Consider the following 27,979-nt stretch of genomic DNA (forward strand, 5'->3'; position numbering starts at 1 on the left):
TTATATTTTTGATATTTATTTTATATATTTAAATGCCATTTAACAAAGAAAAATCAACCAAAAAAATGAGTTCGCGTGTCACCTCTGACACATGTGTCATAGGTTCGCCATCACTGCTTTAGGGGAAAAATCTCTGATGAGCTTAATGCCAAGATATATGAATGGCCAGGAGCTAGAACCTCCTCACTGTGCAGTTATGCAGTGTTGGGTCCTGATACCTGGTCTTAGAAATGTCGTAGCTTGGATTTATCTCCTGGTCTACCAAATCAGAATCTCATTTTAAAAAGATCTCCCGGTGTTTCATAAGCTCTTTAAAAGTCCAGAGAGGCAGCCGGAAGGCCTGATCTCTGACCAGGCCTGGGGACCCTACCCATGCATGAATTTTCGTGCACTGGGCCTCTAGTATTGAACTAATGGGTTTAACTGAAATTATCTTGTGAGTTTATCCACCTATTAAATTTCCATTTCAAGAATTATTTTAATTTTAATACAATGAAGAGGCAATTCCCTCAATTTTTAGAGCACTATATTTTTGAGGCTTTCAGGCCTTGCTTTAATGTGGATTTTAAGTAAAACATCACCACATCTGTCTCCTGTCTCTAACTTCTAGGAGACCCTAATAAGTGCATTGCCCCAGGTCATGCAACTTTCTCAGTACCTGGCAGGGCCTGTCTGCCCAGTAACACAGGTGTTTCCTTTGAAATCTGAGCCTTGTGCATTTTCCCTGTAACTACAAAGTCTTTTCAAAACAGGTGAAGCAGTATAGTTAAACACCTGAGGTCCTTTCGGAGTTGTCAGGAATGTATTGCTGTTTCCAATAGTGCTTTTTATACCAGATGACTTTGTCACAAAAACATCATACACTCTTTCAGCACGGGTGGACTTATTTATTTATTTCACTGATGTCAGTTTCTTTACAGTTCTCATAACACCACTGACAGGGAGAGAAAAGAGGGTGGCTTTAAAGATTTTATAATGAGGCATTCTTTTTGGAATTTAAATCTGAAATCTTGTGAACTGTCCAATGTGTTGCTTCCGTAGAATAATGAATTCGTTCTTGAAGGTCAAGTTATCGCTGCTGAGAAGATCACTTTGACACTTTTTCCATTCAATTCTTGAATTGCACTTTCTGATTTAAATAGGAAAACACAACAGTGATTTGGGAGGGATTTCATTTTGATGTAGAATGGGTAATTTGCAAATCTGTTTTTTCCAGGAGGGGTAACCCAGCAAGAATTACCCTTTAAAAGTGGTATTTAGGAAGAGATAACTTATATGTCTGATTTTCTTCAACTACTTCTGTTCATGAGCTGGCTGAAAAAATCCTGCTGTTCCTTTTAGCTGTGGGGGGAAATTACATGTAGAAAACTGCTTTATTTCAAAGATTTTTCCATTGGGTTTTTAGGACTGAGCTGAAGAGAGATCTGGTGTTAACTTTTTACTGAGAATATTTACTAAGAATGATTTAAGAGAGAAACAGAAAGGGAGGGAGAGATAGAAACATCAATGATCAGAAGCATCCGTCGGCTGCCTCCTGCACGCCCCCCACTGGAGACTGAGCCTACAACCTGGGCATGAGCCCTGACTGGGAATCAAACCATGACCTCCTGGTTCATAGGTCGACGCTCAACCACTGAGCCACACTGGCCGGGCTCAACCAGCATTCTTAAAGAGACTAACTTGTGGTTTAGCATACGGATCTCCAAGCCTACTGCTTCCTCTACTATTGCTGTGGTTCCTGCTTGTAAATTGAACACCTAAAATGCCCCTTCTGAAGCTCAGGGACCATCGTGGAAGAGGTGGGCATGTGAGATAGTAAGAGTCAGATAAGAGGGGGGATTGTAACCCTGCAGAAACTTCACTTCTTCAACATGAACTTTTCTCCTTTCTTTCCTTTTGATTCACACTGGCCTCATCCAGCGCCCTGAATCACCTGACTCCTTCTCTCCTTCATATCCACTCCCTTAATCATCAAGCCCTCAGGACAATGAGGTTCTGGTCAGAATCAGTTGATCTTAGGAACAAAACCTGTGTTCTATTGACCACAGACACAGAATTTCAATGAAAGTAGAGATAACACCCGGCCAGTGTTTCTCAGTGGTCAAGCATCGACCCATGAACCAGGAGGTCATGGTTCAACTCCTGGTCAGGGCACATGCCCATGCTGCAAGCCCAATCCCCTTTACTGAGAATATTTTCTTGTTTTATTCAGTCAGTTAACTATTTATCAGCTTTGGGGGTTATTAAAGCTTTGTCATATAGAGAATAGTCAGAAATAATTGATCTCTGCTGTATACACCTAATTGGAAGATTTGGGATGTTCTTGGTTTTACATTGCTTCTTAGTTAAGAAATGCCCTTAATTATGAATAAAAAGATTATTTTACAGTTTCTGGTGTTTTACAAGCACTACGGGTATTCCATAAGAGACTGTAAGTACAAAATAATAGAATTTTGAAGCTAAAAAAAAGGAAGAGATTTATTTCAGCTTCCTAATGTTACAGATAAGTAAACAAACCAAATTTGACATAGTCAAAGATAAATTTGAAAATACACAATTTCAGTAGTAAGGAAAGTTTTGCCAGGGTCTAACATGTATTTAAATTACTCATAACTTCAGTACTTTGGACAAGTGCAAGCGTACTTTTAGCTCCATTAATGTAAGAAAAGGAGAGGAAAATTTATCACTAATGGCCTCACCTGCAAATGTCAGAAGACATGACCCTAGGGAAGCGGTATTCTTAATACCATTGGAAGCTGGAGTGCTATTATTCCAACAGCTCAGAACTAAAGTAGGCGTGGAGATAGGAGGGGGCAAAAGAAGGAAGCTTATGGAATTCATTTTTCAATTGTTTTCAAATGCTTACATCGTTTTTAAAAACAATTTTATAATGCTATTTACGGTTGTCAATAGTAGGATGGTGAGACCATAGCTTCCAGCTTAGATCTGGACTTCCAGTGAAATTGCCTTTTCAACACCACCATGGTTTCATGTTATTACTTTGCCAGAGGGCAGTGCGTATTTTAAAAATCCATATGAAATATTAAATTGTATCATGAACTGGTATTATTGTCATTAATTAGGCTATGTAATGGTATGATAGTCAAAGAAATGTAAGAAAAGGAGAGGAAAATTTATCACTAATGGCCTCACCTGCAAATGTCAGAAGACATGACCCTAGGGAAGGGGCATTCTTAATACCATTGGAAGCTGGAGTGCTATTATTTCCAACAGCTCAGAACTAAAGTAGGCTTGGAGATAGGAGGGGGCAAAAGAAGGATGCTTATGGAATTCATTTTTCAATTGTTTTCAAATGCTTACATCGTTTTTAAAAACAATTTTATAATGCTATTTACGGTTGTCAATAGTAGGATGGTGAGACCATAGCTTCCAGCTTAGATCTGGACTTCCAGTGAAATTGCCTTTTCAACACCACCATGGTTTCATGTTATTACTTTGCCAGAGGGCAGTGCGTATTTTAAAAATCCATATGAAATATTAAATTGTATCATGAACTGGTATTATTGTCATTAATTAGGCTATGTAATGGTATGATAGTCAAAGACCAATTATTATTATTAATTTACATTTATTGTTGAAAGTATTACAGATGTCTCCCTTTTCTCCTCATTGACCCTCTCCACCCTGCTCTTGCCCCCCACCACCTTCACCGCACTGTTGTCTGTGTCCGTGGGTTATTTTTTGCATTTCTCTTGGAAATCCATGCTTTTATGTCTCTGGATCTATTTTGCTCATCAGTTTATTTTGTTCATTAGATTTCACATAAGAAAATGCTCATCGTTAGACAAATTCTTAGTGACTAACGTTGGCCTTCAACTCTTATTTAATGTACTATAATAATAATTTTTAAGCTATAAAGATTAAACAATTCCCAGGACATGCATTTTCAAATGACGTGAACTTAGAAAAAGCTCTAAATTAACTGTGGTCAAGGAGGTGCTTTTGACAACACAATCATTTTTAAGAGAGAAAACTATTTCCATGTCAAAGAGAAGGAAAAATTAATATGACTAAGGACTGTGTTTGCCTTGTGTACAGTACTGATTTTGCCCAAGGTACTGGCAACTGGCAATATTAACTATTTCAAGCTACATTGTTGAGTGATTTCCAACCTTCTTTGAATGTCTGTTATTAAAGCAGGATAAGCAGGTATTCCAGTAGGAATCAGAATTGTATATGCGCATTCATACTTTCCAAAGTATAGCAGCCGAGGGAATTGTCTGTACCTGTCAGATAGCTACATAACTTCCAATTTCTACAAGTAAAACATTTTAGCACTAAAATTACTATATATTTCTAGGTTTACTTTCGAAAGTCCTTTGGTAAAATATTTAAGATTTTTCTCTCTCTCTCTCTCTCTCTCTCTCTCTCACACACACACACACACACACACACACACACACACACACACTGTAGAGCCTCCAGGTTGAACTAGCTTAAAAATAACATTGGAGCCAAAGAATGTCAATTGCTTTCTGTTTCTTTTAGTAATAAAACTTCATTCGATGCTTTACTGGACTCTAAGAAGAAACAGCCTAGATGTAGGTTGAAAATACAGTGTTTTTCATTTCTATACACCTCAAGTACCCATCTTATAAAGAAATGGTAATTTTAAGTGCGGTTTGGCTTTAAATTAGTGCTGGGTGAATAGTTCAGAGAGGAAAAAAGCCCTTCAGGCCATCTTGATTTAATTTACAACCTGAATTTAAATAGAAATGTATAGAGACTAACCTACATTTAAATGGGATTGGTATGAATTACTGGTGGTCTTAAAACCTGACATATAATGTTGTGGCATAAAAATATACATTCCATGTTGTTATGGTAATATTTCTTCTAGGACAGCTATATTTTTAGTATGTATTTTTTTTTTAAAGAATCTTCTTGATTTGTGTTATTGAACTTGACCTAAACACCTATGCTTGAATAGATTTTTAAATAATCACTTTAAAAATTGTCACTAATTAATATTTATTAAATACTAGAGGCCCAGTGTATGAAATTCATGCATGGGTGGGGTCCCTAGCCCTGGCTGGCGATCGGGGCCGATCGGGGCCAGGCCTATCAGGACCGGGCTGGAGAGGAGGCGATGGTCTCTGGGCCGAGCACAGAAGGAACAGACACCGGATGCCGATGCCGCCATTGTCAGCGACCTGCCACCATGCCGTTCCCCACCTCCCCCCCCCTTCTTGCCACGCCGCCACCACAGTGGGCAGGCAGCAGGCCAATTGGGGCCTACCGGCCAGGAGGAGGGACAGGGCACAAGAGGCTGGCCGCTGGCCCTACTAAGGAGGGAGCCAGCCCTCGGCCCCCCTGGGAAAGGGGACACGTCCACCACCACCCAACCCCGGTTCCCTGTCCCAGCCCAGGGGCCAGCCCTGATCAGGCGATTAGGGCCTGCCAGCCAGGGGGAGGGACTGCGGGAGGTTGGTCAGCTGGGGGAGGTTGGCTGTGGGAGTGCACTGACCACCAGGGTGCAACTCCTGTGTTGAGCGTCTGTCCCCTGGTGGTCAGTGCGCATCATAGCGACCAGTCATTCCAGTCATTCTGGTCGTTCTGGTCACTTAGGCTTTTATATATATAGATTGATAGTAAATTTTAATTGCAGGCTCCTCTGTCTTAGTTCTTATATTAAAGTAATGTATGTCCCTAGTTTGGTCTTATAGTTCGCTTGACATATGTATTTCCCTTCTTATTTTTAATGGATTAGGTAGAAAATTTGTCATGCCATAAAAACAGCTTACCCATATAATATACTCAATTGAATTTTAGTCCTCGAAGAGACCTGAGTTATCTTCTATTTCAACTGACACATTTTATAAGTAAGGAAACTTAGCCTAAAGGATTTGAATGATATGTTTCAAATTTTATTTCAATTTCTAGACAGCAGATATAAACACAAATTTTTCAAATATAACATTTTGTTTTGTGAATTTGGGGCTGGTTGTATGTATATCCCCTCTAAACGGGATCCATCTGTAACTTCATAGGAAAAACTGACATCTAAGATTGTAGCATTATGTGCAGAAAAGCATCAAATGACCTTGGATAAGGGTCTTAAGGTCTCTTCCAAGGGCTCAGCTGGGTGGTTCTCACTGGTCTCACGTGTTTGCAGTGACCTGGACAAGCACACTGACAGGTCTCCTGCCGGGGCTGGGAAAAGCCCAGCAAGGAGCTCCTCCACATTTCTCTGTCTCTGTGTGGTCTCTCCACATGATCTTTCCAGCTACTTGTGCAGGGCTGCTGGGCTCCCGTCTGCCAAGATGTGTGTCTTAAAAGAGAAAGAAGCAGATAGAGCCTGAGAAGTCTCACAGTGTCATTCTATCCATTAGAAGGGAATCGCTATCCAGCTCAAATTGAAAGGAAGGAGGGAGGACTCAACTCCACATCTTGGGCTTTATAATCATTACAGTGGTTTCAGGCATTTTTTTAAAAAGCCATCTAGGAACTGTTTGTTTTTCTTCTGGTTCTTGGTTACTCCTTGAATACGCGGTTGCTAGATTAGAAATTTACGGCTGAGTGTAGTTCCACTGTACTTGTGACTGAAGTGCCATGCAAGAACCTGACGCCCAAGATTGAAGACAAGAATTTGTTTGCCTCTCTAGGACAAACTACTTTCCAGGGAGCTCTACCTGGAAGCCTGCTTGCTTTTGAGGGGTGACTCTCCAATCTCCAATAGACTGGATACAAAAGGAAATCAGCCTCTTGCTCATTTTCTGGGACTCTATAGCCAAATATTTTTGTCTTACCTAGTTTGTTTGGGTAATAATGACAGCAACTTGAATTATCTATAATAATAAAAGTGTGATATGCTAATTAGACCAGATGTTCTAGACAACCTTCTGGACGAAGCCAGTTCTGCGAGGGAAGCCCGGGTTCCAGGTGCCAGGGGGAAGCCAGTGTAGTGCCGGCCGCCAGGGAAAGGAAGGCCTACTCTTGCACGAATTTTGTGCATTGGGCCTCTAGTATCTTTGTATTATAATTACAAATATTTAATTATATAATTAGGTCTAGTTTAAGAATTTAAGAAATAGTCTGCTCATGTTTAGCACTTGAAGGGCTTGCCTGCTAAATACTTAAGCATACATTTCTGATGTGTCTATCACAAAACCTGTCATCTTGAATATTTGACATCAGTTCAAAGTAAAATTAAAGCTTTTATGAAAATCAGCTACTTTTGCTGCTCTAATTTTTTAGTTCATGTTAAAGATACATTTTTGTATTTTTGCTAGATAATAAAGATGTCCTGTAATAAGAATATACTTATTCTCATCTAGTATAAATTTTGCTTCTTTGGGGCTAAACCATGAATCTATGTATTTCAGATTCGCAATTGCGTGAGGAGGCATGTTCATTTGTAAAAATGTATGTGAAGGAATGAAGAAACTTCTCCCCACACATTCTCCGTTCTGTCCCTTTCTGGCATCTCTTCCTTTGAACCCACCGCCGTGATTAGCTTTCTGCCGTCCTTTCCAAATGAAACCCAGCAAACACATTCTCCCTAATCCCTGGCATCTTAGCTTTTTATGCTCCTGCCCTCTCTCTTTTCTTCCCCTCTACGGTATTATTAACAAACAAGCCTCACTTGCTTTCCTGACTTTCTCTTTCCTGTCACTTTAACCCTCTGTGTTCCTGTTTCTCTACCTACCATTGAGCTGAAATTGCTCTTAATCGTGGATTAGTACTTAGCAGACCTCATCCTTCTTGACTCCGCTCTGGCAAGACCACACCGTCTGTTTTACAAATTAACAAATTGAATATGAAACCCAAGATATGCAAAATCATTTCGGTAGTAATTTTGCAATTTTAAATATTTCTTTATAAATTACTTTTAAAGTGTGAATGAATCACCCTCTTTGAATTTTGTATACAAGATGCATATATGTTTTATAGGATTCAGATTCAATCATTCATGTATTCAACAAACATTTATTAAACTTAGTCCACACGACACAGAAAATAGGGTAAAGACACCAGCATGACTTAAATTACTGTCCTGAGCAACTCAGTCTCAAGAAAGAGATAAGCATATAGACAAATACTAACATTTCAGTGTAATAGCTGTTAAGCAAAGGAGTCTAACAAAGTTTCAGGAGCTTCAAGGAGGAAATAGTTGGCATTTGAGAGAATGGAGAAGGTGTCAAGAATGCATTACATAAAGCTGGGTTGTGAAGGAATAGTAGGGGTCTGTGTGACAAATCATTGGGAGAAGGATGTTTTAGATAAAGGAAACAATGCCAGAGAGAACAAGGAAGAGCAGGGTTTGTGATGGGGAACAGAGGGATCAAGGGTCTTGAACTTCATGGATATGGGGATTTGTCGCATGTTGTTCAGACAGAGGAATCACTTCAGTGTATCTGTGTCCACTTAGGTAATTCTCAACACTTGTTAGAGCAGAGTGGAGGGAGGAGAGATAAGGCAAGGACATTAAGAAAGCTGCTAGTGTTAAAATCTTGAGATGGTGAGCACCCAGACTAAGATGTTGACTTTACAAATGAGTAAATGGGAGAAAACGTAAGAACTGAGCAACACTATATTTTGAAGAAATGTCCAAACTATACATATATATTAAATGTTGGTATCTGTATTTCACTTTTGTTTTGAACTACAGACATGGGATGTCGAGCTGGAGAGGTCTGCAGAGTCCTGGGCTGAAACTTGTTTGTGGGAACATGGGCCTGCAAGCTTGCTTCCATCGATTGGACAGAATTTGGGAGCACATTGGGGAAGGTATCTTCACATGTAACTTTTTGTTTCTGACAACATGTTTGAAATGAAATGCTTATTAATTCATGTAGCACATTTTCAAAGGCTTGGTGCCAAAAAGGAAAACAAATAATCACACCAACACGAATAATAAAAAAATAAATATACAAGGATGATCAACAGTATTTGAGACTTATTTTTATTTTAAGTCATTGATATAATAGTAATGAAATGGGTATAGGTATTTAAGATTAATACCTCACACAAAAATCTCTCTATCCTACTTTATCAATCTATTTGCAATATTTGGTTCTACATTTTCTCCAACTTGACTTGCTCTTTGTGGTTATTTTATTTCCAATAGATATAGGCCTCCAACATTTCATGTCCAAGCATGGTATGATGAAGTGAGAGACTTCACCTACCCATATGAACATGAATGCAACCCGTATTGCCCATTCAGATGTTCTGGTCCTGTATGTACTCATTATACACAGGTATGTTTGGGGTACATTATACGTCATTTCTCGAAGTTGAATTTGTGTAACTATGGGAGAACGTAGGCTACTGAACTTGTGTCTTTCTTATAGCTTTTGGTATGGTTATTAATTATATAGTTATTGATGTATGTAGAATAAGCTTAGAAATGTCTACAAACAATATAAGTAAGGATCAGGAAGAGCTCTCCAAACACATATACTTAAAAAGACTTTATTGCAATGATTTTACATATGAAATAGTTTAAATATGGCCCCAATAAATGCAAGTGGGGAGAAGTTTACTGCCTTCAAATTCGGGTGTCATTATTTTTTTATTTTCCAAAGAATAAAAATATTGTCTTATTTACCACTGATATCCGGTATTTACCTGTGTGCAGCATTTAATCTTTATTTGTATTGAATGCTTATATTTGGTATTGGGTATGTTTTAACTTTGAAATCACACACCAGAAGGCAGATTCAACTAGATAAAGCTCACTGCAGTTCAGAGCTTCCAGAAGACCTGTGGCTGCTTATTAGGGAAAATAAAGCCGAGAATTTTTCCACTATGCTTTTGCGTGTGACAAGATCAGTACTGATCTCCCTTTTTATTTTTATTGAATGCTTATATTTGGTATTGGGTATGTTTTAACTTTGAAATCACACACCTGAAGGCAGATTCAACTAGATAAAGCTCACCGCAGTTCAGAGCTTCCAGAAGACCTGTGGCTGCTTATTAGGGAAAATAAAGCCGAGAATTTTTCCACTATGCTTTTGCGTGTGACAAGATCAGTACTGATCTCCCTAACAACCAGTGGCCCAATGAAAATGTCACGCTGTATAAGAAATGTGAACACCTAAATTTTGGCGCGAGTACTTTCTGTTTAAGATGAGAAATTCTGTTCCTTTGTTAGGTAAGCTTCTTCATAGAAACATTAACACAAAATTTAGGTTTGTGAGAATGTAACCTTTGAATTATTTAGTAAAAATGTATTCTGAAGATGCTTTACACTTTATAGCCAGATAGAGTTACTGAGCTGTCCCTCTGTTATTTTAATTGAATTAAGCGCTTTCCCAAGCCTTAGGAAAAATATCCTTTTTGACTTTTGACATTGCCTCATTTCATTTTGAATGATAAAGGTTTGTTTCTCAAATTGTGTTTTATACATTTCCCTCTCGGATATGTTGCATCTTACTTCATCTCCACTTGCCATTTCTGAGCCTTTCTGTTCTCTCCCGTAGGTGGTGTGGGCAACAAGCAGCAGAATAGGCTGTGCCATTAATTTGTGCCATAACATGAACATCTGGGGGCAGATATGGCCCAAAGCTGTCTACTTGGTGTGCAATTATTCCCCAAAGTAAGTAGACAAAAGACCACTTTCATATGTAAATTTTTCTTAATAACATGAAAATAACTTTATATTGCTGATTTTTTTCTCATTTTCAGTGTGTATTATTGAGTAAAGTATACAATTTTAACTCCGTCTACTTAATATGACAATAATTATGGTTGCCTGATGCATAAAATCAGTACTTCAAAGGAATTAAAAAGTTGAAAATATGATCCTTGTGAAGACAGGAATCATATTTGTGCCTTCATTTTTACTATGACACTGCATAAATATTCAATAATTTTGATTTGTTAGAGATGAACAATTTCAGATTAACTGAGAAATGCATTTTTACCTGTGTAAAGCCCATTCAAATTATTACATTGAAAATATCACACAGTCATATGTAGGGTCAGAGCTAAGTCTAAAATCTGTTTTTATTAAAACAAATGGAATATAGATGAATACTCCATAGCAGAGTTTGGTGTTCTGCCAAAGTTTGATTTTATAATTTTTAACAATATGTATAACAAATTACTTAGTATATTTCAAAAGAATGAGGCAGCATTTTACATTTAAACCAGGTAACCAAAAGATTCTGTGATAAAAGATATAAATGTCTTAGATCTACACATCAAAATCACCACTTAGAAGATTCTTATACAGTAATATTTTGCAATGTCTTATAAATGATGCTATTAGACTACCTCTTAAGAGTACTGATCATCTCTTTAAGGGGGAACTGGTGGGGCCACGCTCCCTACAAACACGGAAGGCCCTGTTCAGCTTGCCCACCCAGCTTTGGAGGAGGCTGTCGGGAAAATCTGTGCTACAAAGGTATGTGCTGTTGTGTCCTGGTGCTTAGTCTGGTTGATATTTTAATTTAACTTGTGCATTAATTACTGTTTTAGAAAAAAACAGATGTGTATTTAATTACTCAAAAAATTTCCAGAACTCTATTTCAAACATTTTGAAGACACCATTTAGAATATTTAAAAATATACTTCATAGTAACTCCTTGTATACCACTATGTGTTTAAAGGAAAGTTTCATGATTATTCCAGATAACTTCTAATTGTACTTGGGGATTTATTCCAGAGTGACAAGTATATTTACATTCTTTTTTTTTTTTTTCACTCCAAGGAACACCTTTGTGTTCTTTCTTTCTTTCTTTTTTTTTTTTTTTTTATAATTTTTATTTCTTGAAGTATTACAAAGAATATTACATATGTCTCCTTTTTCCCCCCCTTGACAAGCGATCTTGATTATTATTGACTGGAGTTGTCTCCATAACTAATCATTTTTTAAAAAAATATATTTTATTGATTTTTTTTAGAATATTTAAAAATATACTTCATAGTAACTCCTTGTATACCACTATGTGTTTAAAGGAAAATTTCATTATTCCAGATAACTTCTAATTGTACTTGGGAATTTATCCCAGAGTGACAAGTATATTTACATTCTTTAAAGCGATCTTGATATATTGTTGACTAGAGTTGTCTCCATAACTAATCATTTTAAAAATATATATATTTTATTGATTTTTTACAGAAAGGAAGGGAGAGGGATAGAGAGTTAGAAACATCGATGAGAGAGAAACATCGATCAGCTGCCTCTTGCACACCCCCTACTGGGGATGTGCCCGCAACCAAGGTACATGCCCTTGACTGGAATCGAACCTGGGACCCTTGAGTCAGCAGGCCGATGCTCTATCCACTGAGCCAAACCAGCTAGAGCACTAATCATTTTTTGAAGGAGTTAGCAATTTAACACAATTTATTTTTAGTGCTTTAAAAGCTTTTGCCAGAATACTGATTCTTTCTTGAACCATGCTCAATTGTACTGATTCTCTGCTTCTCACTGTAGAGTATACAGTTTCTCATGTCAAAATAAGAAAAAAAAAAGAATAGTATTGTAAAAGTATTATAAAAAGCAGTACCCTCAAATGCATTTGATGTCCTAAAGGTAACTACAAAGATGGTGTCCTACCTATAGCAAACGAAGATAAACTGGATATGACAAAGCTTTGTGAAAGTCATCATGCTTCTATTGGGCATCCATCCATGTGAACATTTTTTACTCTCTTGTACTTTTTTGTTAATGATGACTAAAAAAGATTAATGCAGACTAAGTGTATTAGAAAATCTATGAGTAAACACATCCCCTTTCAGCACTCATAAAGAGATGTGCCCTTTTTTTCTTAATGACTCAATGCTCATTCACTAAAATAAGTGACCAGAAGTGACCATATGTTTCATTCTGTTCTATGAGCCATTTTTAATTCCTAGAAACATTTTTCATTGTATGTGAGTCTGTCTGTTCTCCATCCTCTTTACCCCCAAACTCCAGCCTATTTACCGCCCCCCCCAATGGCCACTGCATTTTACTTAAACCTTACTTTACCCTGATGTCCTTTTTCTAGGTTCTGACCCCTTTATATAATCCAACCTGGAAAAGATATTAAATTAAAAGTTCTAAATGATTCTCCATTGTCAAGTTTAAATTTCTGCACATTGAATTTCCTTCTGAAAGAGGACAACCTTTTCAGGAAAACTGATGTTGTAATAAATAGCAAGGGCACATCGATCCTTCTTTAGGCTGAGTTCCTTATGGGAGAATGTTAAATGTGATCCTCCTGAAAATATTGAGGCTCATTTCCTTTGGGAAAACAAATTCAATTCACTAAGCCCTGACTTTATTAGATCACTGGGTAGACTTCACAGTGTCTTATGAAAACTAATCACTGATCACATGAATTGAACTGATTCTCTGCTTCTCACAATACAAGGAAAGGTTAGAAAAGACTCCATTTAAGAGCCAAATGGTAGCATCAGTAAATCAAAGGCTCAAAAGCTGATGTGTGTTTTATTCACTCCAACGTAGTACATAAGAGCACCTTTTTAAGTCAAAACCTGTGCTAAAAATAGGACTGACCCCTTTGAGACAGCATGGAGGGACCTGGAGAGTATCATGCTAAGTACAATAAGCCAGTCAGAGAAAGACAAGTATCACATGTTCTCACTTGTATGTGGAATCTAATGAACAAAATAGATCCAGAGACATTGAAGCATGCAACGATCTGATATATTCCAGAGGGGGCGGGGGAGCAGGAAGAGATTAACCAAAGCACTTATATGCATATATGCATAACCCATGGACACAGACAATAGTGCAGTGAAAGCCTGGGGAGGGGGTGGGGGTGCGGTGGAGGGGGTCAATGGGGAAACAGGGGGACATCTGTACTACTTTGAACGATAGTAAATTTTAAAAAACAATGATGATTTTTCTAGTTTTAAATGTTAAACAGGTATGTCAAGATTTATCATTATTTGATCATTTGTACAAATTTAAGTGGGATTCATATTCCTTAACTCCATTCTCTCTAACAGAAGGATCAGACAGGTACTACACTCCCCGTGAAGAGGAAACCAATGAAATTGAACGGCAGCAGTCACAAGTCCATGACACCCACGTTCGGGCAAGAGCGGATGATAGTAACACAAATGAAGTTGTAAGCACACAGCAAATGTGTAAGACTTCTGCATTATTTACAAAAATTTTAAGGTTTAGCTGGCCTGTGTGGCTCAGTGGTTGAGCAGTAACCCATGATCCAAGAGGTCACTGGTTCAATTCCGGGTCAGGGCACATACCTGGGTTGCTAGTTGGGTCCCCTGTAGGGGATGTGTGGGAGGCAGCTGACTGATGTTTCTCTCTCATGGTTGTTTCTATCTCTCTATCCCTCTTACTTCTTCTCTAAAGTCAATAAAAACATTTTTTTTTAAAAAAGGTTCCCATAGGTGGCATATCCATCTATATTTTATCACCTTTAATATTTTTAGAATGGTAAAAGCTTGCCATTATATTGACTGTGAAGAATTATATAGCACCTTTTACATTTTCTACATTATTTTTTTTCTTTTAGCCCAAATTGTTTCTTGTGAAGTAAGATTAAGAGATCAGTGCAAAGGAACAACTTGCAATCGGTAATATTTATTATTATTATTGTCAAAATTAACTGACCAAAATGTCAGAAATATTTTCATATTTTTGCTGACATTCAGAGAAACTAAATTTTGTCCCAATTTTCTTTCATTTAGATATGAATGCCCTGCTGGCTGTGTGGATAGTAAAGCTAAAGTTGTTGGCAGTGTATATTATGAAATGGTAACTATTATAAATACAATTATTTGGCGATAGAGTCCTTTCATATAATATTTGATTTTTAATGTGCAAAATAATTTATATAAGCATAGATATTTTGCTCAGAAATGCTTGTCAAATTTAAAGTTATGTAAATAGTAACTAGTTGTCTTTTATACAGAACTCTAATATTTTAATATCTTTTTCTCCACCCCTTTTCACCAAGCAATCCAGTATTTGTAAAGCTGCAATTCATTATGGTATAATAGACAATGATGGCGGTTGGGTAGATATCACTAGACAAGGAAGAAAACATTATTTCATCAAATCCAATAGAAATGGTATTCAAACAATCGGGTAAGTACCTGAATGCTCTTTTGATTTTAAATTGTAACAATGAGGCAATAAATTATTTTGGGGCAAAACATAGGAGAATTTATACAGAGAGAAACTGGTCATTTTTCAAAGTTCATTTGGCTACAACATTTCCATAGACAAAAAGAAAAAGAAGTATTGAAATGAAAGTTGAACGCTTTGCTTCCAAAGAACATCCTGAAACTCCAAATTTTTTAGTTTCATCAAGAACGCACAAATTTATAGTGGTTTTCATTGTGAGCCAATAAACTTTTCAGCTATGACAGGAAATATTGCAGAGAAGGCTTATAGATTTGCATATCCCCCTGCCCTGTTTAAGGGAGAATAGTTTATTTTTTACAACAGTAGTTTTGTTAATAAACTGAGATTAGTAGATAACAAAGAGCATTTTTGAAAAGTCACTAAGTATATGTCACCTTTCTTTTGTTCATTTAAATGTAATTTAATCTAATATAAAAGCAGTGATTATCTTTTAAAATGTTTCTCCTGTTAAGAACATGAAATATGTTATTCCAAAACCCTGTATATTTTCATATATACTCTCTAAAGAGTAGAAAAATAGGGGTTTGGGAAATATTTTTGTAGTGTCTCTTGCTTCTGTGTGAAAAAAGAAACATTATTGAAACTCAGATGAAAGGTCTTTTCTTAGAAAATGTGTCAGTTTCCTTTTGTACATATACAATTGCACAAAACTCCACAGTGAAGTTGAAATTTATAATGATAAGGTTTTATTTAAAACCTTTGCAAATTCATGGAATGAGATCCTTTGTAGACAGTTTTGACCAAAAGCTTGATGTGTGGTTGTCATCCATTACCTCCATTATGCTCAAGTAAAAGCTTTATAGAAACATTTATTAACTGATTCATTCTGCAAATATTAACTTCCTTGAATAAATAATAAATATTAGTCATTATTTTTAGTAAGGCAAACACTGGATGTTTGATTTAAAAACATTTATCTATTTATTTGTTTCCTCTTAACTCCTATTTGATTATGTTTATTGTGGAAACTCTATTGAAATTGAAAGGTGTTTCATATTAAAGCCTTCCCTTTTGCAGTAGATGCTTTTCTGAAAATCTGGATATAGATAAACCTATAAAATGGTTGGTATACAATGGTATACCTATTTTTGTTTTCCTATTTTATTATAATGCGTATGATGAAGAGGAATTCATTCATTTACAGTAGGCATTTTACTGCATACTAGGGGGATTAAATAATGCACACTCCTATAAGGTACTTATTATTTAGTGTTTTTATAACACTACCTTGTGTTTACTGTTGTGAAAGATTAAATAGTTTTGAGATTGATAATGAGATCATTCACTAATATTAAGAATGCCACTGATTTGATTCATACTTGAAGGTAATATAGATTTAGCATAAAGTAGATGATGTATTCTTATATTACTACTTATTTAGATATTTAAATAAGAGTGTTTAAGAAAAAAACAAAGTATTCATAGACCTAAAACATACAGAAGTTGTATGGATGATGATACTTATAAGAAAACTAGAGGCCTGGTGCATGAATTTGTGCAGCAGTGGGGTCCATTGGCCTGGCCTGCGGGATCGGGCCGAAACTGGCTCTCTGACATCCCCCAATTAGTCCCAGATTGTGAGAGGGCACAGGCCAGGCCGAGGGACACACCGGTGCATGATTGAGGCCAGGGAGGGACACAGGAGGTTGGCCAGCTAGGGAGGGATCGCAGGAGGGCTCCAGGGCATGTTCAGACCATCTCGCTCAGTCTCGATCGGCCAGACCCCACAGCGAGCTAACCTACTGGTCGGAGCGTCTGGTGGTCAGTGCACATCATAGCAAGCAGTTGAGCGTCCTTAGCATATCGTTAGCATATTACACTTTGGTTGGTTGAACAGCTGACCAGTCAACCAGACACTTAGCATATTAGGATTTTATTATACAGGATGATTGACATTTTTTGTTTTCATCTTCAGCAAATACCAGTCTGCTAATTCCTTCACGGTCTCTAAAGTAACAGGTTAGCACTTTTTTTCTATTTCACTTTCTTATGACTGTGTTGCGTGCTACTGTTTCCAAAGAATTTGCTCCTTGTTTGTGTTTGATTTCTGCAGTTCAGGCTGTCACCTGTGAGACCACGGTGGAACAGCTCTGTCCATTTCATAAGCCGGCTTCCCACTGCCCAAGGTAACGTTTCCTAAATGTTCGCATTCTTCCTTACCAGTGAACATGTAAGGTGCGTCTATCCTGTGATAACTGTTTTTGCCTGAAATTCTTGTGTCTCTAGGACTCAAAGGTGTGTGATCTCAAACTGCTAGGCAGCAGGCAGCAATGGGCTGTCACAAAGGCCACGCATCCCTAGTGTTCTTCCCCCAGGTGCCGGAGTAGCTTCCGCTGTTCGGACAGCGGGCTTGTGCCTGCAATCGGAGTGTTCACATGTGTACCAGACATCTGGCTCAGGCTGCTCGGGCTGCTATAAACACAGATCAAATATGTTTATTATAAAAGTATCATCTCCTCTTATTAGCACTTCACTTATTTTGGTCTCATGAGGCTCACAGATTTAATGAAGATCATGGTGTGTTTTATAATCTTAGAAAATGTTGTAGAATTTCTTTTTCAACTATCTCAAACCCCTGTACTTATACATTGTACTTTATAGAAAGAAGAAACAGATTGCTAAGTAAATCTGGGAAATTTTAACCTTATGATATGGTGAGAGAAGGAAAAATTTTATATGTCAGTATTATGGCAGGCCCTCTCTCAGGCTTGTGACAGGTTTATGAGGATTGAATAGTAAGGACCACAGTGGAGCCTTTCAGCATGAATCCTCCCTGGAGGAGATGCTCAGTAAATGGTAATTTTATACCCATGGAACAATCTATAGCAATATTGTTCTGAAAGGAAAAGATCATTCAAGTAAAATATTAATAAAAAGTTTTTTATTTTTTTCACTTGTTTCAGGAAGGGAAATACCTACCTCCCCAAAAGGGAAATGATATAATTTTTGTAAAATTTAACTTTCACTGTCACCAGTATAACAAATCAGTGGAAATAATGATTTATGCATAATTTTGACCTTAATTAGTCTGTGAAGTCCCCCATCCCATTTTCTTTTATAGACCAGTGAAACAAAGGCTTTCTTCTTTTTTCTCATAAAATGTCTAATATTTGCATAAATTAGTTCATAATGGTATTATTTATATAGTATTTTATGACTCTTAAAGAACCATATTGTGGTGCATTTGTTTATAATTTTATATCACTTAAATAAGTTGAGGCATAAATCTATTCTGAGAGAGAATTCCGAGAGCAGATAAATGAAAGGATATTAACTCAAGACAAGCATGAAGAAACAAATAATTATTTATGATGGCCTCAACTCTAGATGAATATTTGGAAATCAACAGTTTATAGATGATAATTAAAACCATGAAATTGGATGAGACACCTAGGATGTGAACACAGAGAAAAGAAACTATGAGATCTACGAGTCAAACAATGATTCAGATTTTCCAAGTTATCTGTTTAGTAAATTCTACAGTCACATTGGGTACCAAACACCCAGATTCTTAGAGTTACTTCCTGGTATTTCTTTCTGCTTTGAAGCCCTACATTAGAAACCTTCCTGTTAATTTTTTTTTTTTAAGAAAAGAAACACATTTGTGCCAAAGGCTGGAAGTAGCTAGTGTAAACAGAAGCAAAGGTGTTTTTACATTTGATCTATTTCGGAAGAAAAAAAAAACGTAGGGTTTAGAATGCTGAGTTTACTTTTGTGTAAGCACGTCTGTCTTCTTAGTAATAACAAAGATTGTAGTAACCAGCTACTTACTATGCATAAATAAATATTTATTTTTCAGAGTATACTGCCCTCGTAACTGTATGCAGGCAAATCCACATTATGCTCGTGTGATTGGAACTCGGGTTTATTCTGATGTAAGTATCCTACTTTAGGCAGTTCTCAGCATTCGTGAGTTTGTGTATGTGTTGAGTGTGTTGTATGTGCATGTATGTATAGGTTCCATACACACACATTTAAATGTGTATATGTACACGTTTTAATTTATTAACTACTTTATAGAAGTGTTTGTTAAATGCAATGCCACTAAAGGCTATATGAAACTGCTTCAGTATATTCTTACATTTGTCCTCATTCTGGGTGCGCGCATACACTGCAGACACCCCCCCTTGTCCAAGGTTTCACATTCCGTGGTCTCAGTTACCTGCAGCCAAACATGGTCGGAAAATAAGAAATAAAAATTTTTCAGAAATGAACAATTCGTTTGTTTTAAATTGCATGCTGTCCTGAGTAGCTTGATGAAGTCTTGTGATGTCCTGGCCTCTCCATAATGTAGATGCTCAGAGGAGTTAATGATCAGTAATACTGAGAAATGAATATCCATAAGTAAATAGGGGTGCACAATAATTTATTTTGATTAATTTTTTTTATATCCTACCCATATATCTTACATCACAAACTTAATGAGATTATCTGGAGGAATTCTTGGAAGCAAAATGCATTTTGCTTTTCTTTAATCTTCCTTTTGGTTCTTTAGCATTTGAAGTATAAACGATAATTAAGAATTTGTCCAATGTATGAACAATATCTTCACTGCCAAAGGGGGATTTACAAAGTAGCATAGAATGACAAACAGATAATATGCTAGAATTCATACAAAAGGAAACCAGTTGAGGGGTGCTGTAATGGATGGCATTCCTGGGATCGGACAAGGCATTTGAACTGTGATGGCTTTGGTACGGATGAGCTCCTCTTGAGCCAGGTTTCAAGCGTGGGTTGGAAAAGGGGATTAAGGAACACATTCTAGGTGGGGCGCCCATGGAGACATGCAGGGAGACCACATAAGTTGCAAGGGAGCAGAGCACATAGGTTTGCTTTGCACTGGTGAGAATGGAAGCTGAAAAGGCTACCACCAATTTAGTGTGACGTAGAGGGATCCAGCTCTTGAAACATATAAATGGACAGTCTGAACGCATGCTGATGAGTTTGGATTTTGTGTGGCAGACATTTAGAGACCATAACGGATTTCTAAAACAGGGAGTTACAAAATCACACTTAGGAAACAATAATCTTGATGCACATGTCCAGTTGAATTCTATGGAAATGCGACTGTGAAGAGAGGTCTGCAATATGTATGTTACTACCTTATTTCTCTGGGTGGGTTCCTTTAAATGCAGGCGTTTCTTTCAGGTCAGCTTTACCTTGAAATTATTCTCCACATCTCAGTTTCCCCCAAGCTCCAGCTCTGCAGTGTGCTATCTGCAGCTTGAATGTCCTGTTGATATTTAACTTGCTGGTGCTCATGTTTGTTTATATCTTCTTGTTTCTGTTTAAAAAAAAAACAAAAACATCCTTTTTCTAACTTTCTGTCAAAATCATGGTCACTCTTCACATCCTAAATTATGGCTACTTTCTCTCCTAATCCAAGGATAATGTTGCCCTTCTTTCAACCCTATTGCTTTGTTTTCTCCTATTAGCACTTAGCTGATTCTGTGAGGTATTATGATTGTTTCCCCACCTCTTCTATTAGTTTTTAAGTCCCTCGAAGGCAGCAGCTGGGCATTTCATGCATCACTTTATCATCAAGGATTTGATGGGTGCCCAGTTGTGATCAAGACAGGCTGGCTCCCTGACTTGACTTAGAGGACAGAGTAACATCAGAAACTAAGCAAATAACTTGCACATAAATATTTGTTGAAAAAAATAAATGAATTTGTATATATGAATGAGCATATCTAGAATATCTAGAATCATCAGAGAGTTTCAAAGAAATCATTCTTTCCAGATTGTCCCTTTAAGCACCAAAATTTTTCATTTTAGTTGAAAATCTTTCAAAATATCCTCCACAGTCCTATAGCAATAAGAAATCTCTTTGCTAGAGTGAAGGATTTGTTAGGACTTATATCCTGAGATCATTTTATCTTTCTTCTTCAGTGAAATGGACAGATAATTATGTATTATTATGTAGATCCTTTTAAGCATAAGTTGGCAATATAAAGATTACTATTACTGGTAAGTGCAGAGAAAGAGATTCAACCATCACCTGCCAGTCTTCCCACCACTACAAAATATATTACATCTGTAAATGCAAGATATGGAGAGATGAGAGCCAATCTACCCACCTCCCTCTTTCTTTCTCCCTCTCCCCTTCCCCACCTTCCTCTCTTTCCCTCTGTGGAGTTACAACTTATGTTTTATTGATGTCAGCTTTTACTTCTCATTTGTGACAGATGAAGTTACTTCTTGCATTCATTAAAAATGTTCCACTGTTTTCACAGATAAATTTTTCCCCCCATGATGTTATTAATGCTTTTAAAGTGTGGACATGAACAGAAAATCTCTTCTGATCTCTGAACTCAAATCGGAATGCCTGCTGACTGCATAGTTATGGGCAAAGCAATAGTTTCAAAACATATTACATGCTTGGATTTAGCGAGTGCTATCTAAGCACTTTCATTGCCTTTGGAAAAAAATGCTGATAATGCCTCTTTTGACGGAGCAAGATAAATACTGAAATGTGTAAGGAATTCTTCTTAATTCCATCTGTTACGAACCATACTGGATACAAATATTAATTCAGCTAGGGACTTTAACTGATGGATAAAATGCCTCCTGAGAGTAAGGATGTGGGGTTTAGATATATAGCCTTTTGTGGTTGATTAAAACATGAAGAGGATTAACCAGCTTGGCATTCTGGCTCTCTGATCTAATAAATACTGACGGATGCCGCAAGGTTCAGAGCACAGTAATAAAGCAAGGTCACGTAAGATGCACTTCACAAAGCACGTTAAGCCCCTCACATGTGCGTGGCCACGAGAGAAGAGCACACCAGTGGGACCAGAACAGGCCCGTGGGGAAAGGAGGTGGATCAATTCGTGCTGGACCAGTTGGTGTTTCTTAGTGTGGGACTGCCTCCGGCTGTACGCAGCTATCTTGACAAATTTCGGCAGAACATTTGCATTAAAGCAAATGTTAAAATTTAGAGAGTCAGTCATTTACAAAATTTGAATGTGCTGGACCTGAAACAACAATTTTCTCCTCCATAGAAATCCCATGCAATTCAGATTATGTAACTGACACAATGCAATGATCACAGAGCGGGCGGTCCTGGTCCCTCGAGTCAGACATTCACACGGGGGTGGCCATAGACATTGCACATCTAGGTGGAAGCTGTGGTTGTTCTTCATATTTTTTTTGGGGGGGGGGGGGGTTACTGTTTGGGGCAAGTTTTCTCTGAAGATATTATACTATTTAGTAGGGAAAAACTCCCCATGTAATATATACCTGTATTTTGGAAAAGGGACCGTAGAGATATACAGAGGTATGTTGAGTTGTTTATAAGTCAAGCTGAAGATAAATGAGGTTCTGATAACACAATCTGTGAACATTAGGTCAGAGTGACTCCAGTAGGGACTAGCAAAGGCGGAGATTTGAGAATGATCAATAGGCCCAGAAGAGATCAAAGGAGCTGATTTGCATTTTATTGCTTCAACAACAGAGAAAGCCTGTTGTTTGGATGGCATATGTTCCCTAGATTAGATGGGGAGGGCGTCTCACCCTTAAGCTCTGCCCTCAGACTGGCTCAGAAGTGGCTTTAACTCTGACTTTCAAAACATTCCTCTCTGCACAAAACATCATCATCCCGCTGCTGCTCCGAGGATCCACGGAGAGACAGAGGTCAGCGACTCAGTCCAGCGGAAGAGCGAGCGGACGAGTTCCACAGGGGTTTGCTAACGGCAGGTCCTTCCTTGTCCCCTCAGCTGTCCAGCATCTGCAGAGCAGCGGTCCATGCCGGGGTGGTTCGCAATCACGGTGGTTATGTGGACGTTATGCCCGTGGACCGAAGAAAGGCTTACACTGCTTCTTTTCAGAATGGAATCTTCTCAGAAAGGTACACTTACAATCACATATGTAATCTCTCTATCCTTTTGTGCTTGCTTTACACAGCAGCTCATTTCTGTGTGGGTTTGAGGTTAGTGGCCGAGCGGCGTTTCCTTTGCTGATGGCAGTAGTAGGTTTACCAGGGATGGGAGAGGCCGTAGTACCAGAGGTGCCTGTCTCCTGCAGGCTTACAAATATCAAAATCAAAATCGGATTACAAGTCAGAACCACTCTTTTGTTAACTGATCTTCTAAAGAGGAAATAGCTTTCATCCTCTTTTGGATTTTCTAGATTAGGTTTTTATATGTAATTCCTCCTAGATGAGCAAGGCACTGAATATTTCTCTAATCCAGTTATCTGACAAAATATTTGACAAAAAACAATGAGTTTTGTTTTCCCCAGAGCCAAATTTTCTTTTTGATCGGATGTTGGGTGCCTCCTATGACATAAGTGAACTCTTTCAGGTCATCTTAGCGTATCTGGCTCATTAGTATCATATATTTTGGTGGTTTGAGAAAATGCATGGGGCTTACTTTATCAAGTATTAATAAAAGTTGAAAGAACCTATAGTGATTTTTCAAATCACTGGTACTTGTGGAAGTATTAAATCCCATATATTTTGTATAGATACAGAATACCCCCTAGCTTTACATATGTAGAGAAGGTCTACATTATAGTAAGGTTCCTTTAAAGCAGCGGTTCTCAACCTGTGGGTCACGACCCCTTTGGGGGTCGAACGACCCTTTCACAGGGGTTGCCTAAGACCATCGGAAAACACATATAATTACATATTGTTTTTGTGATTAATCACTATGCTTTAATTATGTTCAATTTGTAACAATGAAAATACATCCTGCATATCAGATATTTACATTACGATTCATAACAGTAGCAAAATTACAGTTATGAAGTAGCAACGAAAATAATTTTATGGTTGGGGGTCACCACAACATGAGGAACTATATTAAAGGGTCGCAGCCTTAGGAAGGTTGAGAACCACTGCCTTAAAGGATACCGAAGGGTATGACCTGCAGGGCCAGGATTGCCTTCCACAGAACCATCGGGGTGCCGTCTCCATGAAAAGACTGATTTGTATTTAGCATCTGTTTTCAGGTGAGACTATGTCAAGGTGACTTCTCTATAGCCTGGCTTGTGGTCTCCTTAAGCAGATACGCTATATAGTCGAGTCTTGAGTTATAAGAGTCTGATATGCAGTTTCATAACCTGAGCTGAGCAATGTGGTTTCATTATACCTGTCATATTTCTTTTTTCTTTTTAATCCTCACCCCAGGATATGTTTTTATTATTATTTTTTTTTAAGAAAGAGAGGAAGGGAGGGAGAGAAAGAGAGAAACATTGGTGTGCAAGAGAAACATGGATCAGTTGCCTCCCATACCTGCCCTGACTAGGGATCCAACCCACAACTTAGGTATGTGCCCTGACTGGGAATTGAACCCAGTGTATGGGGCAACCCTCCAACCAACTGAGCTACCCAGCCAGGGCACCTGTCATATTTCTTAACTTTATTTTTAAACAGTAAGACTGAGAAGACTTATTTCTGAGAATCTGCTATGAATTCCCCAGATGCTGCTGGGCACTTCAAGTACATTAATGCAGTTCCACCAACAGCACTATAAAGATGATTCTGTCAACACTAATGTTGACAGAGTATTAACTGAGGCTCAGAGAGGATACGTGGTATGTCCAAGGCCATATAACTGGTCAGTCTCAGAGCTCAGGTTTACACTAGATCTGTAAGCTCAGAAATCTGCATTTTCCCAGTATTATCACTGTGTACAAAGAAAACACATTCACTTCTAGAACTTAGTCAATCTGTGTCCTCTGAATAAAATGGCTTTCAAGTGGCCATCAGTTTGTGTAAAAAACTTGGCTCCTATGTTTGTGGTGTGTGCACACCTTTTTTTTTATATACTCTAAAATTCTCCCCTTTTCTTATACATAAATAAACATATACAAGGAATTTTACTTTGTCTCCCTTTTAGCATTTATTGTGTTGGTCTCCAAAGTCCTTTTTATCATTAAGAAAGGAAAACTGTATGCTTAAAAAAGTTGTGTAAATATTGTCATTTAAAAAAATCCTGTGCACAATCAGACTTCAAAAGCATACATTTGATTAGAATAAATAATGATTAATGGCATTATTAATATGTTTAAAACTTTAGGCATTTAAACAAAACATCCCTTGATTGATATTGGCAAATAAAATATAAGTAATTTAAGAAAGAGTAAAATGCATGATTCTATATTGCTTTTCACTTGTCTTAAAATATCTCCAAAATGAGATTGAGTGGTGTGTGTCCGTTTTCGTTTTAATGAAAAAATTCTTAGGACCTTCCAGATTTGACCATTACATTTTCTCACTAAGAGTTTTCTTGAAACTGTAGTTAAAAAAATCTTAATGAATATGATAGCCATAAAATTTAAATTTTGTCAGACTTCGGAAATGCTAATGCTAGGGCTGCAGAGTATTGCTTAAATAGCACCATCTTTTTAACTTGACGTTCATATCTGACCTTGGCAGTCAGGCAGTGAAGCTGGGTCTCAGCATTGAATAGCAGCATCTCAATATTCCCCCAGGGAAACCGCACTGCAGCTGCGAGCTGCTCTGTTGGAAGCAGAGGTGGTAATCTATGAAAACATGATCTGGAATCAGTAAAGGTCGATATAAAATACTATTATGACTACTGTGCATCTTAAGTTTCTTTAGTGAACTTGCAGCTCAGCATATAACCAAGATTTAAAGAATTGTGTTATCATTCTCAAGGTTTTATTGGTCACGTAGATGCCAACCTACAGAACCCATGACACACACACACACACACACACACACACACACACACACACACAAATTATGGAATAAGAGTCCTCAGCAGAAGACTGTAAAACGTCTCACTTCCTGCCTGGCCCACATAGCTCAGTTGGTTGGGCATTACCATGGGCACCAAAAGGTTGCCAGTAGGATTCCCAGTCAGGGCACTCATCTGGGTTGCGGGCTCCATCCCCAGTAGAGGGCTTGCAGGAGGCAGCTGAATGATGTTTCTCTCTCTCTCTCCCTCTCTCTCTCTCTCTCTCTCTCTCTCTCTCTCTCTCTCTCTCTCTCCCTTCCTTTCTAAAAATAAAAAAATATTTTAAAAATTAAAATAAAAAGAATTATGTCATCCTCATTCTAGCTTTCCAATAACTATAAATTACAGCAGCCTAAGACAGGTGACCATCTGGCCTCACAGGGCGGCTTACTTGACTGTCATAAGAAAGCATGATTTATTTGAGGGATTATATGTAGAGGTGACATCAATGTACTGTTTATATTTTTGCAGTTTACAGAATCCTCCAGGAGGAAAGGCATTCAGAGTATTTGCTGTTGTGTGAGACGGAACACCTGGAAGAGGAGCGTGAAGACTATCCCAAATGCCATATTTCTGAAGTGTATAAAACTGTAACATTACTGTACAGAAGGTCGCAACTATTTTCAGCTGCCCCCATACCCCCCCCCCAAAAAAAAATGCCAAATGCATATAAATCTTGATACACAAAGTCTGTAAAATAAAACATGGGACATTATTAGCTTTGGAAAAAGTAATGGATATGTAATGGTTTTAGAAATCCTGTGTTAAATATTGCTATATTTTCTTAGCAGTTATTTCTACAGTTAATTACATAGTCATGGTTGTTCTACATTTTATATATTATATTATATGGTGCTTTGTATATGCCACTAATAACATGAATCTAAACATTGAATGTGAATGGCCCTCAGACAATCATCTGGTACATTTAAAAACAATAGTGACAAAAATAATAACTCTAAAAATGAAAGAAACGGTGTTATTACATTTCTCCCCAGTTTAATACTATGCCATTACCTACTCCAAATAATCTCAAAATATTTTCCACTTAGTATCTGTATAGTTTTTTTCTTCTGTTAAGTTTAGGTATATAAGATATTAAGTCCTGGTGCTGTACTTCTTGTTTGTATAAAAAAAATTCCTTAATATCCACATAAATCTGTTGGACTGTTTGATTCCCTGGGAATGGCTTTTGTAGTAAATGCAATGAAATCAGAGCGATGGTGGAAAACATTCCTTGTGGTCACACAGTTAACAAAGGGGTAAGCATGGGTAGCCAGAGCTTTTTGTGTGTTGTTCTCACTGATGTCATATTTTCTTTTGTATCCTGGCAAATACTCCTGCGGGCCAGGAAGTATCATAGCAAAACGTTGAACAAAGATGAACTAATGTATTGCATCACCATTGCCACTGATTTTCCTAATGGTACATGGCTGTGTGTATAAATGTTGCCATATTATGGTGCCTATAATGGTGATATATTTGTTTCTATGAAAAATGTATTGTGCTTTGAGACTAAAAATCTGTAAAATGTTAATTTTGGTATTTTTTTTCTGCTGGTGAATTTACTCTTTCCCTGTATACATATTAAAATAATCATGTTTCAAACTATTATTTTCAGTCTCTTTGGCATCCTTATTTTGATTTAGAAATCATTTTTAATTTTCAAAATTGTTCTCTTTTAAATTTGGGTTATTGACATTAATATAAATAACATCCTTAAAAGTCTGCAAAGTCAACCTGAGTAGGTATTTGTATGTGAAAAGAGAGATGATCATAAGTTTAGAAATATTCTATTCAGGGAATATTTGAATACAATGAGGGAAATGAATTTCTAAACTAGAAGAAAATAATCTAGAAGATAGAAAGGGATTGTAAAGGAATGGACAAGACAATAGATACTCTAAATATTTTTAGAAAGTAAATGAGTAGGTGTTTAGGAGCAGAATATAGAGATAAATTACACAAGTCAGGGAAAGTAAGAAAGATGGATAAAATAAGAAAGAAAAGAAAGGAGGACCTCATATACACAGCTGCTCAAGAGCAAATTGTGAAGATTATGAACATCATGATCAGCTATCAAACACTGGCTGGGAATTAAATGGTTCAAAATATAGGTAATCCAAACTTAAGCACTTATATATTAAACATTTCAAAACTTAAAGCAAATTTGGTG

General features: G+C 37.4%; 1 protein-coding gene across 2 annotated transcripts in view; it reads left to right on the forward strand.

The window, feature by feature from the left end:
• Nucleotides 1–27,417, forward strand: part of CRISPLD1 (cysteine-rich secretory protein LCCL domain containing 1) — a 38,342-nt gene extending 10,925 nt beyond the window's left edge. Inside the window, exons 3-15 of one of the 2 annotated variants that reach the window (XM_005866387.2) lie at nt 8,633–8,751; nt 9,092–9,224; nt 10,449–10,564; nt 11,274–11,374; nt 13,930–14,070; nt 14,463–14,523; nt 14,638–14,704; nt 14,907–15,037; nt 17,013–17,056; nt 17,151–17,223; nt 18,897–18,972; nt 22,816–22,946; nt 26,275–27,417. In XM_005866387.2, coding sequence (XP_005866449.1) covers nt 8,633–8,751; nt 9,092–9,224; nt 10,449–10,564; nt 11,274–11,374; nt 13,930–14,070; nt 14,463–14,523; nt 14,638–14,704; nt 14,907–15,037; nt 17,013–17,056; nt 17,151–17,223; nt 18,897–18,972; nt 22,816–22,946; nt 26,275–26,326 — 1,245 coding nt within the window. In that variant the 3' untranslated portion in view covers nt 26,327–27,417. Of the gene's footprint in view, nt 1–8,632; nt 8,752–9,091; nt 9,225–10,448; nt 10,565–11,273; nt 11,375–13,929; nt 14,071–14,462; nt 14,524–14,637; nt 14,705–14,906; nt 15,038–17,012; nt 17,057–17,150; nt 17,224–18,896; nt 18,973–22,815; nt 22,947–26,274 lie in introns of those variants that run through there. The other variant, XM_014539855.1, reaches the window with a different exon arrangement.
• Nucleotides 27,418–27,979: the final 562 nt, after the last annotated feature.

Source organism: Myotis brandtii, unplaced genomic scaffold (genome assembly GCF_000412655.1).
Source record: "Myotis brandtii unplaced genomic scaffold, ASM41265v1 scaffold23, whole genome shotgun sequence".
NCBI lineage: Eukaryota > Metazoa > Chordata > Mammalia > Chiroptera > Vespertilionidae > Myotis > Myotis brandtii.